This window comes from Pagrus pagrus (assembly GCF_965226575.1).
Source record: "Pagrus pagrus genome assembly, chromosome: 7".
NCBI lineage: Eukaryota > Metazoa > Chordata > Actinopteri > Spariformes > Sparidae > Pagrus > Pagrus pagrus.
Window position 1 is genome coordinate 428757 of NC_140191.1, and position 16712 is coordinate 445468.

Sequence of the window (16712 nt, forward strand, 5' to 3'; positions counted from 1 at the left end):
CCACCAGCCCCTCCACCGCCTACAGCACCACCAGCCTCTCCACCCCCTCCAGCCCCTCCAGCACCACCAGCCCCTCCACCCCCTCCAGCACCACCAGCACCACCACCCCCTCCTCCCACTCCAGCACCACCAGCCCCGCCCCCAAGAAAAGGGTTAGGGTTAGTTCCCAAACATGCACACTACAATAATTTATTCCATGAATGGCCGGAGCTGATTCTAGTTTACGAACGCCCCGCAATAATTTTAGTTCCCAGATGCCTCGTGATCATTTTAGGTACTGAATGTCAAGGGTTCATTTTAGTTCCCCCGGATTATCTCAGTTCCCAGACGACTCACAATCATTTTAGTTCCCAAATGCCTGAAGATAATTTTAGTTTCCAAATGCCTGGCGACCTTTAAAATCCACACCCTGCGATCACTTTAGTTCCCAAACAGCCCATGTTCATTTCAGCCCACGAATGCCTCGCAGTCATAGCGTTGCTGAACGTCTCAAAAACAATTTCAGTTCCCTAACGCCTCACGATTTTTTTAGTTCTCAAATGATTTGAAATCATTTTGTGCCTGAACGCCCCAAAATCATTAAGTTCCCAAACGCCTTGCGGTCGTTTTATTCTCCAAACACTCATGATTTCAGCTCACAAATACCCAGAGCTGATTCTAGTTTGCGAACGCCTCACGATCATTTTAGTTCCCAGATGTCTTGCAGTCATCTTAGTTCTTGAATGTCCAGGGTTCATTTTACTCACCAAACATCTCGTGATCATTATAATCCCTAACCACCCCCTCACACTAACTATAGTTCCTGAAACATCTCACAATCATTCTTGTTCCCAAACACCCTGTGCTCATTTCAGATCCCTCACACTACACGCCCATTTTTCAAGAACACCTTAGGATAATGTTAGTTCCCAAAATTGACCCAAGATCCTCTTAGTTCCCGACGACCTCGCTCATTTAGTTCCCATGGCTGCCAGGTCAGTTCATGTTGATCCTTCATCTGTTTCATCACCGTCTTCGTCTTCATCGCAGACTTCCATCAGCTCGTCAGTCGATCCTTTATTTAAAATGAGGGAACTGTTCAAACATCCTGCGTTAGCAGCTGGCTAAACATAAACCACGACTGTTATTTCATCTGTAGATTTATTATCATGTTATCAACATGTTGATGTGACATTTGAAGGATTCGGGAACTTAATTAACAAAAATTAAGTAAAAAATTATTAAAATTATTTTTTTTAGGGAGAAATCTTGTTTTCTTCTTGAGAAGTTTTTAAAAAATGAACAAAGTTAAACAGAATCTTACTCCACATAAAGAAACCCAGAGATGATCTTTTAGTTTATTTCTGTACATTAACCAGCACTGACATCGACTTCCTGTCCTGCTGAGCTGATGATTATCATTATTAATCTTTTCATCCCCACGTGTCTCCTGTGGTTTGTTTTGGAGACAACTGAAAACATCTGGATCTCATCCTGAACCGTCCATAATGTCCCATGATGCCTCAGTTTGACCTCCGTCTCCTCAGCCGTCTCCCTCCTCGTCCTCGTGGGATTCAATGGTCTCCAGGTCCGGTGGCGCCTCCAGCGCCTCCTGCTGGGCGTGTTGGATGGACACGATGCCGGTCAGGAGGGCGTAGCTCAGCATGGCACCGAGAGCCACGAGAGCCGACAGGAACTGCTTCCTCCGCTTGTTGGGGACGTGATCAAAGTCTCCACCTTCAGGCTGAGAGGACGTCTTCTGAGTGGAGCTCTCTGGAAAAACAAGATGGAGGAAAAGAGACGAGGTCATTTTACCCGAACCAAGAAGAATAAATGTAACTTTCTATGAACCCTAACAGAGAAACAGTCTGCGTCTCTGATAAACATGCAGCTTTTCTCCTAAATGAGCTTTTTAATGTCTTCACACACTTTACATCTTCTCGTCTCTCAGACAAACACGTCTCAGGATTAATGAGACAGTTTGTTTATCAGCAAAGATCCATATGATGTCATCTGGTGATGTCATATAAACCTGTCGGAGATAAACGATGAGTTTGATCCACAACATCTCTGAAATGAGTCTGTACAGTTTGATTCTGGGTCGTCAGAGTCGTCTCTGGTCCAGCGGCTTCGCAGTCTCACCTCGGCCGTCTCGGGGGAAGTAGAGCAGCAGGATGTTGGTGCAGAAGTTGTTCAGGTTGTCCAGAGACTTCAGATGCTGCTGCAGTTTCCCGCTGGGCAGTTTGGACTTGAGGATGGGCGCCAAGTGACCGAACACGTAGGCATCCAGAGATGAAGGCCTGCAGAGTCAACAGGACATTCATGGTTATACGGTGTTCTGGTCCAAAACACAGATGATCTAAAATCAATGTCACACTCGGGTTTCCCATCATCCAATCATTTGTATAGCACATAATCAGACAGACAAATATAAATGTATATTTTAAAAGACATCAATCCAAACAGAAGCAGAACCTCATCAGCTCTGAGTTCAGTCCACCTGTGTTGAGTCAAAGGCCCCGTTCACACCTGCTGTCACCCTCCAATCAGTGTTCAGCTGTCAGTCTGTCACTTCACAGATACATTAACCTGCGTCTGAGTGACCACCTGTGATGTGATGTCACTTCCTGCTCTGTATGAAACCAACCCGTCCATCACTGAGACAAACAGACTCTGCTGAATTTACAAGAAGGAACAAATCAGTCAGAATCAGTCAGAGACAGAGTTTCACACAGTTTATAAAGTGTCTCCAACTCAACAACTCACTAAACTGAGACTTTTGTTAAGGGAGTCTGGGGATGTTGTGGTGACTAGCTCAATGGTTGGATCAGTTGAAACAGACAGGTGTGAAAGAATACACAGTGAATGTGTCCATTCACACCTGTACTGAGAGCTGTACAGGTGTGATCAGATCACTCAGGACAGATGTTGACAGCAGGCCTGTAGGGACCGAACCTCAGGAGGGTTTGACACACCTGGACAGTGTCAGAGCTCTGGACGAACTTACGAGTCACCGAAGAAGAACTTGTGTGAGCCGAGTCGTTGGGACAGCAGGTCCATACACTCTGCAGCATCACGGTACAACTGAAACACACAATACAGAGTGGACTCGTGAACGAGGAAGACCAGGACACAGGAACGCTTCATCTGCTGGAGAGACACACAAACCACTTCATCTTCCTCCATCAGTGACCTGAAGCTGCAGCGATGATCTGATCGGACTCTGTGTGGTTCTGACGGTTCTCTGTTTTTTGTGTTTGAGTTTTGGACTGTTGGTCGGACAACAGAAGACATCTGAAGACGTCACTTTGGATAATAAAATGACGCTCAGTCTCAGCCCTGCTCAGCTGTCTTCATGAACTTCAGTCAGGCTGAACATTCACAACAAATACCACAAAATAGCTGCTCGTGGTTTCAGAAACACAGCGTCAGGGACTGAAGTTGAGGTAAGAGGTCACAGAGGTCCATCCTCAGGGGACATTAATGTCCACAGAAGTCTTCAGTAGATGTTCAGATACTTTCTCTGGACTGATTTTTCTTTTGGTTTTGTTTCTTGTCTTTCTTCTGTAAAAACTGGACCCCAGCTGGTTTCTAACAAACTAACAGCTGTCACGATGTTTCACGTCTCAAACTGAGTCACATGGAAACATTTCAGGAAACATAAATGTCATTTTTTCGTTCTCTTCATTCCTGTAAAGTCGACCTTGTGAAGAGTTTTCCGCGCTGACAGGAACAAATCGTTCTTTAATGATCTTTCCTGAACGCCGTCTGACCTCCGACCTCGTTGGATCGTCTCATACCTGCAGTTTTCCAACAGAAGAACCCGCAGCAGAGTTTTTCCTTTCACAGTAAATCTGTTCCGACCACTTCAAGGACGCGTCTGAACACATGGAAACAGACTGGAAAAATGTTCTGATGTTTCTGCAGCCGACAGAAAATTAAAGTCACATTGTTTCCGTCACCAAAACCTCAAAGAAGACGTGTTTCTGAGACGCGACGGCCTCACTCTGAACGTATCTCATGTATTTTTCTCACGGCGCTGCATCTCACAGCTTTACCCTCAGTCATGGGAGCTTTTAAAACCCCCACAGTGAAACCTGCTGCCGCGTCCTCACCTCCTTCTCCAGCTCCTCTCCGGCCTCCAGGCTCTCGTCTCCTCGCAGCAGTCGCAGTTTTTCCAGCTGACCTCGCTGCATCCGTCCAGGCAGGAAGAAGTTCAGAGGGAACGGCATGTGCTCTGCGTACCAGCGGCGAGTCAGGTCCACGTAGTTCTTCGGCTCGATCCAGAACGCGTAGATCTGCGACGGACAGAATCCAGACTGTTGTTACTTTAGTGTTTAATGTGTTCATGTTTAAAGACTCAACACAAAGAGACAAACGTCTCACCAGAGCAGGTCTGAGCTTCTCCTCCATCAGAGAGATGAAGGCCAGGCTGTCAGCTCCTTCTTTAGCAGACAGGTCGTAGTCTGCGTTGAATTTCTGAAACACACACATCAGATATTCTGCAGAGTGAACAGAACAGACCAGAACTGCTCCTGATGCTGCAGGTGTTGAAGGTTGACGCAGGTCCCTGAACGCCTCAGACAGATGTTAAATGAATTAACTCCATGTGACTGCTGACACATCAGATTATATCACATAAACAACAACAACCATTTCAATCTAGTTACTAAATTCATCTAATAGATAATATGTATATATATATATATACACACACACACACACATACATATATACACACACACACATACACATATATACACATATACACACACACATATATATGTACTGTATATGTGTATATATATATATATATATATGTATTATATATATGTATTTTATATATATATATATATATATATATGTATTATATATATGTATATACATATATATATATATATATATATATGTATATATATATATATTTTTGAAGTTTATGAATCGATTCAGAATCACGATTCTTATGTGAATCGATTTTTCCCCCACCCCTAATATATATACATATATATATACATATGTGTGTATATATATATACACATATATATATACACATACACACACACACACATATGTATGTGTGTGTATAGGAGTATAAAGTAGCAGAGAAATGAAATACTCAAGTAAAGAACCAGAAAATTGTGAGTTGAACATAAAGTTGACTGCACAGAGAACGTGTGTGTGTGTGTGTGTGTGTGTGTGTGTGTGTGTGTGTGTGTGTGTGAGAGAAAGGACTCAGTGTCAGTGGAGGTCAAAGGTCATCCAGTAAAAACAGACACAAACACGTGCACGTCTGTTCCCAGACGACATGTGAGCCTTTAAGTTGATTTATCGCTGTATGTTAACGAGCTCCAGCGTTGCTACGTGGAGACAAGGAGAGCTGTGATTGGTCGGTTTATCTCGCCGTGAGGACTCGTAACGTGTCTCCTTAAATCTGTATTTCTGCAGAATGTGAAGACTCTTCACTCCGATGTTTCACTGCTCATCGTCTCGTCTGGATTCACACACTTCACATGTTTTTTCCTTTTAAACAGAATACATCTGTTCATTTGTTTACAATATTAACAGTTGAATCACAGTATGAACTCGAACCCTTTCACCCCGTCACGCCCTTATTCCCCATATACATACATTGTCACACTCATACATTCTTGTGTATATGAATACACAAAGATAAAGAATATATATATAAATATAAATATATACACATATAAACACACATGTAAGGGGTGCTTGTCTTATAGCGGCCAGCTTGCCATAGATAAAAGATATCAGGCGTTTCTGTGAAGGGTGCATACTGAGAAATGTGTCGAGAACACTGGATTCAGGGCTCCTCGGGAAGTTTGGGGTCTGAGACTTGAGAAAATGTCTCATTTATAAGTGTCTGAAGAAATTAGTCCTTTGTAGTTTGTACTTTTCAGACAGGTGTTCGATGCTCTGCCTATGCCATCCTTGAAACATGGGATCATTAAGAGAAGGTTGAAAAAGATGGTTGGATAAAACAGGACTTACAGAGAAGTATTTTCTGAATTGAGCCCACACTCTCACTGTGTGTCTTACAATGGGATTATCACTTGGTGTGTTTGGGGGTAAGGGAGATCTATACGAGCCAGGCCTCCAGCATCCTTCGGTTTCTGAAGGTGGACTTTACTTATTCCAGGGCGTTTGCCTTTCCATACAAAGGAGGAAATGATAGAGTCTGAAGAATCAAAAAAGGATTTGGGGATAAAGTCGGTATATAAGAATTTGGGGAGGATGTTCATTTTAACTGAATTAACCCGGCCCACCGGGGAGATCCACAAGGGGGACCGCTGCATTAGGCTGCGTTTCACCTGTTTAACAGGGTGAGAACATTTTCTTTAGAGAGACTGCTGTGTTTTCTTGTGATTGTGATACCTAAGTAAGAAAACATATCTTATAATTTCAATCAGATTTTCTGTCAGTGCGGTTTGTAAACTGTGATTCTGTTGTTCAGTTCTGTACATGTGACATCTACTTCCTGTCTGTCCTCACTGAGGACATCGATCACTGTGAAGCCCACTGAGGGGATGTGACTGTGATTTTGGGCTGTATAAATAAAATTGATTTGATTGAATTCAATTCAGTTAATAAAGTTCAACATGAAGTCATTCTGTGATTTCATCCTGACCAGCAGCCAGAAAGGAAAAATGAAGGAGTAAACTGGAGCAGAGGGTTCATCCTCTGGAGAGCAGGATCGACTCCAGGACATATGATGCATCTTGTTGACTGCACGAACATCAACAGCAAACTTAAAGGAAGATCTGGCCTTCTTGAGTTTTTCTCTGCTTCAAAGTGAAGACGGGGAATCAAACAGAAGCAGCAGCAGAAAGTGTGACTAATAGGTGAATAAATGTGAGTTCAATCTGAGCAGCCGAGCGTGAAACCAGCAGTTTTCTCCTGTGAGCTTCTTCAGCAGCTCTCCTGTCGTTGTGGTTTCCTCACCTACCGCAGCGTGGAGGCACCAGGCATGCTGGGTAATGTCTTCCAGCTGCCCATTAGCTGCTGAACAGGCAGCGTTTGGTTCAGACGTGACTGCTGCTGTGGGGAATGTGGCTCAGAGGAACTAAAGCTGAAGGAAAACTTCATGTGCAACGTCAGAGAGCTGAGTGTGGACTGAAGAGGAGTAAAACATGAACGTAAGACTGAACAGAGCGAGTCGATGCGGACTGACCGTCTGAACGCCACGCAGAAACAATAAAGACTGCACGGACGACACACTCATACAAACGACAGGAGATGAGGAACCTGATGCTGGACTCTTTCTTGTTTTTCTTTCTCAACCCAGATCAGAACCCGTTCACAAGTTTGTACACAAATTATTATTAGTACCTTCAAAATATATTGTGCCTTCAGTTGTGTACTAGTAAAATCTTACTGACTCAGATACGATATGAATATCTGAAGTGTTTGTTGTTTTTGTTCTTTTTAAAAAAGGTACAATATGTCAGAACCAGCTGGCTGCCAAACTCAAACTGAATAGAGGGCGAATCACTAGAGTCACCGCTCCCTGATGCTAACTGTAGCTCCCTTAGCTAGTTAGCTCAATTAGACGTGCAACTAGCGGTTCAGACTGGGAGTTCAGGGACCGGAGGTGTTTATACCGCGAGCACAGGATCTTTGGACATGAGACATGACCCGTCTACCGAGACACGACCCACCTACTGAGACACGACCCACCTACTGAGACATGACCCGTCTACCGAGACACGACCCACCTACCGAGACACGACCCGCCTACCGAGACACGTCCCGCCTACTGAGACACGACCCGCCTACTGAGACACGACCCGCCTACTGAGACACGTCCCGCCTACTGAGACATGACCTGCCTACTGAGACATGTCCCGCCTACTGAGACATGTCCAGATTTAATGTAACGTCATTGCTGTAACACAAAACATCAGAATGTCAAAACTGCTTATTTGTTGATCATTTTAAGTGAGTATTTTTTCTTTTCTTCTTGAAATAATATTTTCTAATCCACAAATGGAAACGTGATACATTTTTGATATTGCGTTTACTGTAATGTGAGCATCTGTTCATTAAAACAAATCTTTGCAAAAGAACCGGTTCTGTCCGGAGGAGCTGACGAGGAGGAGGCAGCGTATCAGATTACACTCGTACCAACAGGAACGTGTCTCATCAAACAGGTCGACTCCGCTCAGTGTTTGATGGCAGCACTCGATGAACTCTCGTAATGTTGCCACTCAGTGTTTGTAGTCATGGTGACCATGCGCAGCCTCTGTGGAGCTACTCAAGTTATCTGCCAAACAATTCCTGTATTTCTTCATATATCTGGACAGAAATCACAGAACTGCTGTGTTAACAGTTAAACAGACAGAAAATGAGGCCAGAGGAGCTGCTCGGTCTCATACAGCTGTCTGTGAAGCTGAACCTTCTCAACGACAGGGAGGACGAACGAGTCGGACGTGAGAGGTGAACCAGTGTCTGCATATGTTCCTGTCAGTTCTACGGAGAACGTTCTCTCTGCAGCACTGCTTTACGAGGATTATCAGCCTGCTGGAATGTGTCTCTGCCTGCAGCTTCCTGTTGTTAAAGGAGGTTTTCCAGTCGGCTGCAGGACACACACATGCACACACACACACACACACACACACACACACACACACACACACACACACACACACACACACACACACACACTCTCTCTCTGTAATATGATGGCCTGTCGGTGACTTTGTGCTTTTCCAGTCTTTGCAGATCATCTATAACCTTCTTTCTGTGGCTGCTGGTAGGATCTGGCCTCAGTGTCTCATAGTATCACTGAGCAGATCAGTGACTTTGGTGTGATGGTGATAAAGGAATGGCACAACACAGGAGGACCAACTCCTCAGGTCCAGACTCTGCTGTCCACTTACATCTGAAGGAGACAAATCATTCCTCTGATGACAGCAATGTAAACATCTTGTCCAGAGAAGACGGATGGTTTGAAAGAGGAGTAAAATATCCATCTATGTCAAACTGTGACGACCGTCTTTGAACAGAGGAGGAGGACTAAGACTTTACTGATCACCCACCTACAATGTTGTACTGAGTTCTCTCCCCAGACAGCTTAACAACCATTCACACCTGGGCTCACCTGGCCTCACCTGGCCTCACCTGGGCTCACCTGGCCTCACCTGGCCTCACCTGGGCTCACCTGGCCTCACCTGGGCTCACCTGGCCTTAGCAACCCACATGAAGACCAGTTGGGTCAACGACCCACACGTGTCCTTAACGACTCTGTGAGGACACTCCCACACAGATTTAAAGCCTGCAGCTCCTCCGGTTCATTAGAAGAGAAGAAGCCTCTTGGATGAGACGTGAAACGTCTTCAACAAACTGAAGCACGTCCAGTTGACTACGAAACAGAACCCAGAATAACTTTAAAACACAATTCTAAAGATAATATTAAAGAGTTTGTTCTTGATGTGTCGTCTGGAAACATTTGGATCATGAAGACTCTCCCTGTGGCTCAGGGGTAGAGTCTGCGTCTTGTTAGTGGAAGATCGCTGGTTCGATTCCCCTGGACGTCTCTGCATGTCAAAGTGTCATGATACTGAACCCCAAACTGCTCCTGATGCTGGTTAGCTTGTATGGCAGCCACCACCATCAGTGTGTGAATGAATGACTGCAAGTCGCTTTGGACAAATGAAATGTTTCACGCAGGAACAAACTGCAGGTTAATCACAGATAATTGTACATTTAATACTTGAAGTGTTCCTTTAATAAGGTTACCTGCTTTCTGAGATGGATGATGATGTCAGAGGGCCTGGACAGAGTCTCTTTCTGATTGGTCCTCAGAGCAGGAAGTGATCCTTTAGAAGCAGAAATAAACAACATGGAGATCACAGACTGATGAGTTTCTTCTTCACGTGTTTTAAATAAACTGAACTCGACTCACCGCTGGGACTCCTCCACGGGTTCGACATCTTCCTGAGTTTGAGAGGAGCGCCGGCAAACTGAGCGTAGGCCTGCAGACAGGAAGTGACAAGACAACTCAGACAGGAAGTGAAGAATCAGACAGGAAGTGACAAGACAACTCAGACAGGAAGTGAAGAATCAGACAGGAAGTGACAAGCAGTATATATAATATATATATACTGCATTCACTACACAGAGAACACAGCATATATATACACATCAGAGTACACACACCAATATATATACATATATATATATATATACACATACATACATATACATATATACATATATATACATATATACACATATATACATATATACACATATATACATATATACATATATATATATATATACATATATATATATACATATACATATATATGTATATGTAAGGCGGCTGTAGCTCAGGAGGTAGAGCGGGTCGTCTGGTAATCGGAAGGTCACTGGTTCGAATCCCGGCTCCCCCTAGTTACATGTCGAAGTTTCCTTGAGCAAGATACTGAACCCCAAATTGCTCCTGATGAGCAGCTGGCGCCCTGCATGGCAGCCTCGGGCATCAGTGTATGAATGTGTGTGTGAATGGGTGAATGTGGCGCTTTGAGCTGTCCGAGAGGACTGGAGAAGCGCTATATAAATGCAGACCATATATATATATACATATACATATACATATATATAATGTTAATTTTGTTGTTGTGGGATAAAGAAATCATAATCTTAATACTGTGCGCATTGTGTGTGTGTAGTGTGTAGTGTCTACTGTGTGTGTACTGTGTATGCGTAGCATATAGTGTGCACTTTGTACTGTGTACTGTGTGTGTAGTGTGTACTGTGTGTGTACATCTTGTGTAGTGTGCACTGTGTGTACTGTCTGTGTACTGTGTAGTGTGTAGTGTCTACTGTGTGTGTACTGTGTATGCGTAGCATATAGTGTGCACTTTGTACTGTGTATGTACTATGTGTGTAGTGTGTGTACTGTGTACTGTGTGTACTGTCTGTGTACTGTGTAGTGTGTAGTGTCTACTGTGTGTGTACTGTGTATGCGTAGCATATAGTGTGCACTTTGTACTGTGTATGTACTGTGTGTAGTGTGTGTACTGTGTACTGTGTGTGTAGTGTGTACTGTGTGTGTACATCTTGTGTAGTGTGCACTGTGTGTACTGTCTGTGTACTGTGTAGTGTGTAGTGTGCACTGTGTGTACTGTGTGTGTACTGTATGTGGAGTGTGTGTGTAGTGTGTGTAGTGTGTGTGTACTGTGTAGTGTGTGTGTAGTGTGTACTGTGTACTGTGTGTACTGTGTGTGTACTCTGTGTGTACTGTGTGTGTAGTGTGCAGTGTGTGTGTACTGTGTAGTGTGTGTAGTGTGTACTGTGTAGTGTGTGTACTGTGTGTGTAGTGTGTACTGTGTAGTGTGTAGTGTGTGTAGTGTGTGTAGTGTGTAGTGTGTAGTGTGTGTAGTGTGTACTGTGTGCAGTGTGTGTAGTGTGTGTAGTGTGTAGTGTGCAGTGTGTGTAGTGTGTGTAGTGTGTACTGTGTAGTGTGCAGTGTGTGTAGTGTGTGTAGTGTGTACTGTGTAGTGTGTACTGTGTAGTGTGTGTAGTGTGTAGTGTGCAGTGTGTGTAGTGTGTGTAGTGTGTACTGTGTAGTGTGTGTACTGTGTAGTGTGCAGTGTGTGTAGTGTGTGTAGTGTGTACTGTGTAGTGTGTACTGTGTAGTGTGTGTAGTGTGTAGTGTGCAGTGTGTGTAGTGTGTGTAGTGTGTACTGTGTAGTGTGTACTGTGTAGTGTGTGTAGTGTGTAGTGTGCAGTGTGTACTGTGTAGTGTGTGTAGTGTGCAGTGTGCAGTGTGTGTGCAGTGATTTACAGTAATGGTGCAGATGACTCAGTTCTTCTGGAAATAAAAAATAAAAGCTTCATTCAACGTTTACAACCAGAAAAAATGAGGAAGAATTTCCTCATAAAGCCTCAAACATGAAGTCAGCGTCTGTTCCACTGAGTGTGTGTGTGTGTGTGTGTGTGTCTGTGTGTGTGATGTGTTGACTGTGTTTGAGCAGCACAGTATCACAGCAGACACTCGGCTCTCTACAGAAACTGCCTCACAGGAACCAAACGTCTCCTGAACTGGATCTTTAGCTCAGAAACAAGCTGCTGATGATGTAACGGGCAGTAAAAGCTGCAGTTCTGGTCCTGGACAGGTCCACACTGAGTCGTCCAGCTGTCTCAGTAATAATAACTTCCTGCTGGACACACGACAGGAAAAACACACCTCATCGTCCTCCACCTCTCTGTCTGTCCAACAGTAACAGCTCCTCTGACACCTGAAGGCCCGCCTCCTGTCCTACCTGCTGCTTCCTGTCCGTCCTCAGTCTGAATGTCCCACCATGTGTTCAGACAGTAACTTTAAACTGGAGTCACACTCCTTGTAGGTGTTCTCATTGGTGTCTCATGAAGCTGAACCTGATCCTGAACTCGTCACAAACTAACCAAACTAGGAATCTGGGCCCTGGACCACTCTGGGACGTGGACCTCTCTGGGACGTGGACCGCTCTGGGACGTGGACCGCTCTGGGACGTGGACCGCTCTAGGCTCTGGGCCCTGGACCACCCTGGGACATGGACCGCTCTAGGACGTGGACCGCTCTGGGCTCTGGGCTCTGGGCTCTGGGCCCTGGACCACTCTGGGACGTGGACCTCTCTGGGACGTGGACCGCTCTGGGACGTGGACCTCTCTGGGACGTGGACCGCTCTGGGCTCTGGGCCCTGGACCACTCTGGGACGTGGACCGCTCTTGGCTCTGGGCCCTGGGCCCTGGACCGCTCTGGGACGTGGACCGCTCTGGGCTCTGGGCCCTGGACCGCTCTGGGACGTGGACCGCTCTGGGCTCTGGGCCCTGGACCGCTCTGGGACGTGGACCGCTCTATGCCCTGGTCGAGAACGTTTGGGTTAACTGACTGTTGTTTCCAGACCAGCAGCACGTTCAGGTTCTGTCAGCGGTTTGGAAACAGAGGCGGTGTCAACACGGCACCATCATTACCCAGAATGCCCTGCGGCTCTGTGCTCAGATGTCAGTCCAACACAAACATGTTTCCTTCAGTCGAGGAGTTCTGTGGCCCTGAGCGCGGTCTGCAGGCTGGATCAACACATCAGTCATGGAAACAGTCTGCCTGCTGCAGCAGTGCATTCTGGGTGGTCGCAACCAACGTCTCCACTTAAAAGGTCCAATCTGCTGTTTTCAGCCTGATCTTTGAATGTTGAAATCTGATTCAGAACCAGTTTTAACGAAGTGATCGATGACCACAAACTGTTTGTGTTCCTGATCAATAACACATCTCAGGGTTTCCTCTACATGTAATTGATTGTGGCGCACCGCCACGGCAAAATAAAAGCTGCCACACCTTCAGAATAATGTTTTGTTTACCCTGTGTTTATGTTGTTTTATGTTTGTGTTAATGTAAATTATTGTATGAAATGTGAATTTTGGCACAAAACATGGTGTTTTTCATGAAATGTGACGCTACGCTGCAAATACCCTTATTTTGAAAAACCAACACCGGAGTCACCACCTGCCTGTCCGGCTGCTGCGCGAAGAGAGTAGAGACGACAGTCCAACGTGGAGGGAGAGAAAAGGGTGGAGGCCAGGTACCTAATGCCGAGCATACGCTGTGCGCTATTTTAAATCCTTTGATTCAGCTCAGCCTGGATATTGATCGGTCAGTTAGAGTATGAATCAGTGGTGAGGGATCAGATCAGAGCTGAGCGTCACTGTGTGAGGAGGAGCTCCCTCTGCTGCTTGTATCAAGAATTACAACTGATCTGATCATAACGTATTGATCCAATTGATATTGATTAAACACTCTGTACACTGCAATACAGAAGTGGATATTTAAAATGTCCTGAGGTTTAACCACTCCACCTGAGAATTAATTAGAACGAGCTCATCAGCTCTCAAGACTAAATAATCAATTAATGGTGAGAACAAATAAAGATAATCTTAAGTTGCAGCCCTAAGTCCTGTTACTCGACTACATTTAGCAGCTGTAGGACTACTTAGTATTCAGATTACAATGTTTCATAAACAACATACACATGAACACAGCAGCGACATTAATCCATAAACATCAGATTTAAAACTCAAACACTTTAGTTACTTTGACTACTTTAAGTACATTTTGCTAATACATTCATACTTTCCCTCAGTAAGGTTTCGGATTCAGGACTTTAACTTGTAACTGAGTATTTTCATCAGTAGTATTACTAAGTATCTGAGTACTGAGGCTGTTTTCACACATCACATGTTTGGTTCAGTTCTAACGGACTCCGGTTTGTTTGGGCTGCTGTGAAAGCTGTCAGCGAAGCCTGACGTGGACCAGACAACCGACCTGAGACAACCGACCTGAGACAACCGACCTGAGACCGTCTCCAACCACCTCTGAGTGACTTCACAAGAATGTGATCACGAAGCTGAACATGACGAAGCTGAACATCACGAAGCTGAACATCACGAAGCTGAACATCAAGATTCATTGTATGTTCAATATAAGAAAATAAAGTATCAGAGTCTACAGCAGGACCAGCTGACCGCTGATTAATCGATGCTCCAGATGTTCATCAGTCTGTCGTTGCGAGCACCATCTTCTTGGCTGTGGTGTCCTGGGCTGCAGGACGCCAACAGACTGAACAGACTCATCAAGAAGACAGAGTCTGCTGTGGGCTCTGAGCTCGTCTCCCTGGAGGAGGTGGTGGAGGACAGGATGCTGGCAGAACTGCTGCTCATGGACAATGTCTCTCACCTCCACAAAACTCTGGACAAGCACCAGACTCCTTCAACCTGCTGCCATCAGACTTTACAACGCACAAATAGTCTTAAATCATTATGGCTGTCAATAAAACTGCACCTTATGTTCCACTCACCTTTACTTTTCTACCTCAGTACTTTACTTATGTTATTGTTTTGTATACGGTGTATAGTACATTTTATATATTTGTCCTTGTACTTGAATGTACCCGCTGCTATGGTAACTTAATTTCCCCTCAGGGATTAATAAAGTTATCTATCTATCTATCTATCTATCTATCAGTGACGTCTTCACATAGCATGTGACGTCATCATTTCAACGAGGACATGAGTTTGACATTTCAACTCGTCACTTTTCACAGAAATGACACAATTATCAGTTTGATCAATACAGAAATCAGTGATCGATAATCACAAACCCGCGGCTGATTGTTCCGTGTCACTGTTTTCATTCACGTTTACCGGGAAAACGTCCTCACGCGCTCAGATACCTGTCAGTCTGCTGCTCATTGAGCCGTTAGCATGCTAACGCTAGCAGCAGGTACCGTGTGATTTAACCCGGGTTCTGTGTGTGAATGAGCCCGTCAGACCGCCGGCGGACCGGCTCGGTCCGGTGTGAACTGGGACTCACCAGAACCACCAGACAGTCGGTGTCGACGGACGGTAAACCCCAGTCTCCTTCCCAGCAAAACAACTCGTCGGGCGCCGCCATCTTCAGCCGCGACGGTGACCTCTGACACCGGAAGCTGAGCTCGACCTGATCACGCCGACTACCAAAATAAGATACACCTTTACTTTTAAATACTGTATTTTAAAATAGGTCAAAACAAAGTACAAGAAGTGCATCCAAGATCACAATTCAGTCAAATCTAAATGTACTTAAAGTATCAGCAGTAAAAGTACAGCCTCATGTAGTAAAAGTACAGCCTCATGTAGTAAAAGTACAGCCACATGTAGTAAAAGTACTGTAGTACTGTCAGCCTCATGTAGTAAAAGTACAGCTTCATGTAGTAAAAGTACTGTAGTACTGTCAGCCTCATGTAGTAAAAGTACTGTAGTACTGTCAGCCTCATGTAGTAAAAGTACAGCTTCATGTAGTAAAAGTACTGTAGTACTGTCAGCTTCATGTAGTAAAAGTACAGCCTCATGTAGTAAAAGTACTGCAGTACTGTCAGCCTCATGTAGTAAAAGTACTGCAGTACTGTCAGCCTCATGTAGTAAAAGTACAGCCTCATGTAGTAAAAGTACTGCAGTACTGTCAGCTTCATGTAGTAAAAGTACAGCTTCATGTAGTAAAAGTACTGTAGAACTGTCAGCTTCATGTAGAAAAAGTACTGTAGTACTGTCAGCCTCATGTAGTAAAAGTACTGCAGTACTGTCAGCCTCATGTAGTAAAAGTACAGCTTCATGTAGTAAAAGTACTGTAGTACTGTCAGCTTCATGTAGAAAAAGTACTGTAGTACTGTCAGCCTCATGTAGTAAAAGTACTGTAGTACTGTCAGCTTCATGTAGTAAAAGTACTGCAGTACTGTCAGCCTCATGTAGTAAAAGTACAGCTTCATGTAGAAAAAGTACTGTAGTACTGTCAGCTTCATGTAGTAAAAGTACTGCAGTACTGTCAGCCTCATGTAGTAAAAGTACAGCTTCATGTAGAAAAAGTACTGTAGTACTGTCAGCTTCATGTAGTAAAAGTACTGCAGTACTGTCAGCCTCATGTAGTAAAAGTACTGCAGTACTGTCAGCCTCATGTAGTAAAAGTACAGCTTCATGTAGTAAAAGTACTGTAGTACTGTCAGCTTCATGTAGAAAAAGTACTGTAGTACTGTCAGCCTCATGTAGTAAAAGTACTGCAGTACTGTCAGCCTCATGTAGTAAAAGTACAGCCTCATGTAGTAAAAGTACTGCAGTACTGTCAGCTTCATGTAGTAAAAGTACAGCTTCGTGTAGTAAAAGTACTGTAGTACTGTCAGCTTCATGTAGAAAAAGTACTG

General features: G+C 44.5%; 1 protein-coding gene across 1 annotated transcript; it reads right to left on the reverse strand.

Moving 5' to 3' along the window:
• Positions 1-1317: 1317 nt before the first annotated feature.
• On the reverse strand, positions 1318-15472 carry mtx1a (metaxin 1a). The gene is made up of 8 exons (XM_084358013.1): positions 15353-15472; positions 9902-9971; positions 9736-9815; positions 4366-4458; positions 4095-4277; positions 2987-3063; positions 2122-2279; positions 1318-1752 (listed from the first exon to the last, which is right to left on the reverse strand). The coding sequence occupies exons 1-8, from the start codon at positions 15431-15433 to the stop codon at positions 1523-1525; spliced, it is 972 nt and encodes a 323-aa protein (XP_084214139.1). The 5' UTR covers positions 15434-15472; the 3' UTR covers positions 1318-1522.
• Between the last annotated feature and the right edge of the window lie 1240 nt (positions 15473-16712).

What these genes read in the sequence shown, in the direction of transcription:
- mtx1a (XM_084358013.1), bottom strand. Translation starts at nt 15,433, where the DNA reads ATGGCGGCGCCCGACGAGTTGTTTTGCTGGGAAGGAGACTGGGGTTTA. An exon ending in TCATCCATCTCAGAAAGCAG is followed by an intron (nt 4,459 to 9,735) that starts GTAACCTTATTA and finishes TGTGTGTTTCAG; the next exon opens with AAATTCAACGCAGACTACGA. An exon ending in AAGTTCTTCTTCGGTGACTC is followed by an intron (nt 2,280 to 2,986) that starts GTAAGTTCGTCC and finishes TTGACTCTGCAG; the next exon opens with GCCTTCATCTCTGGATGCCT.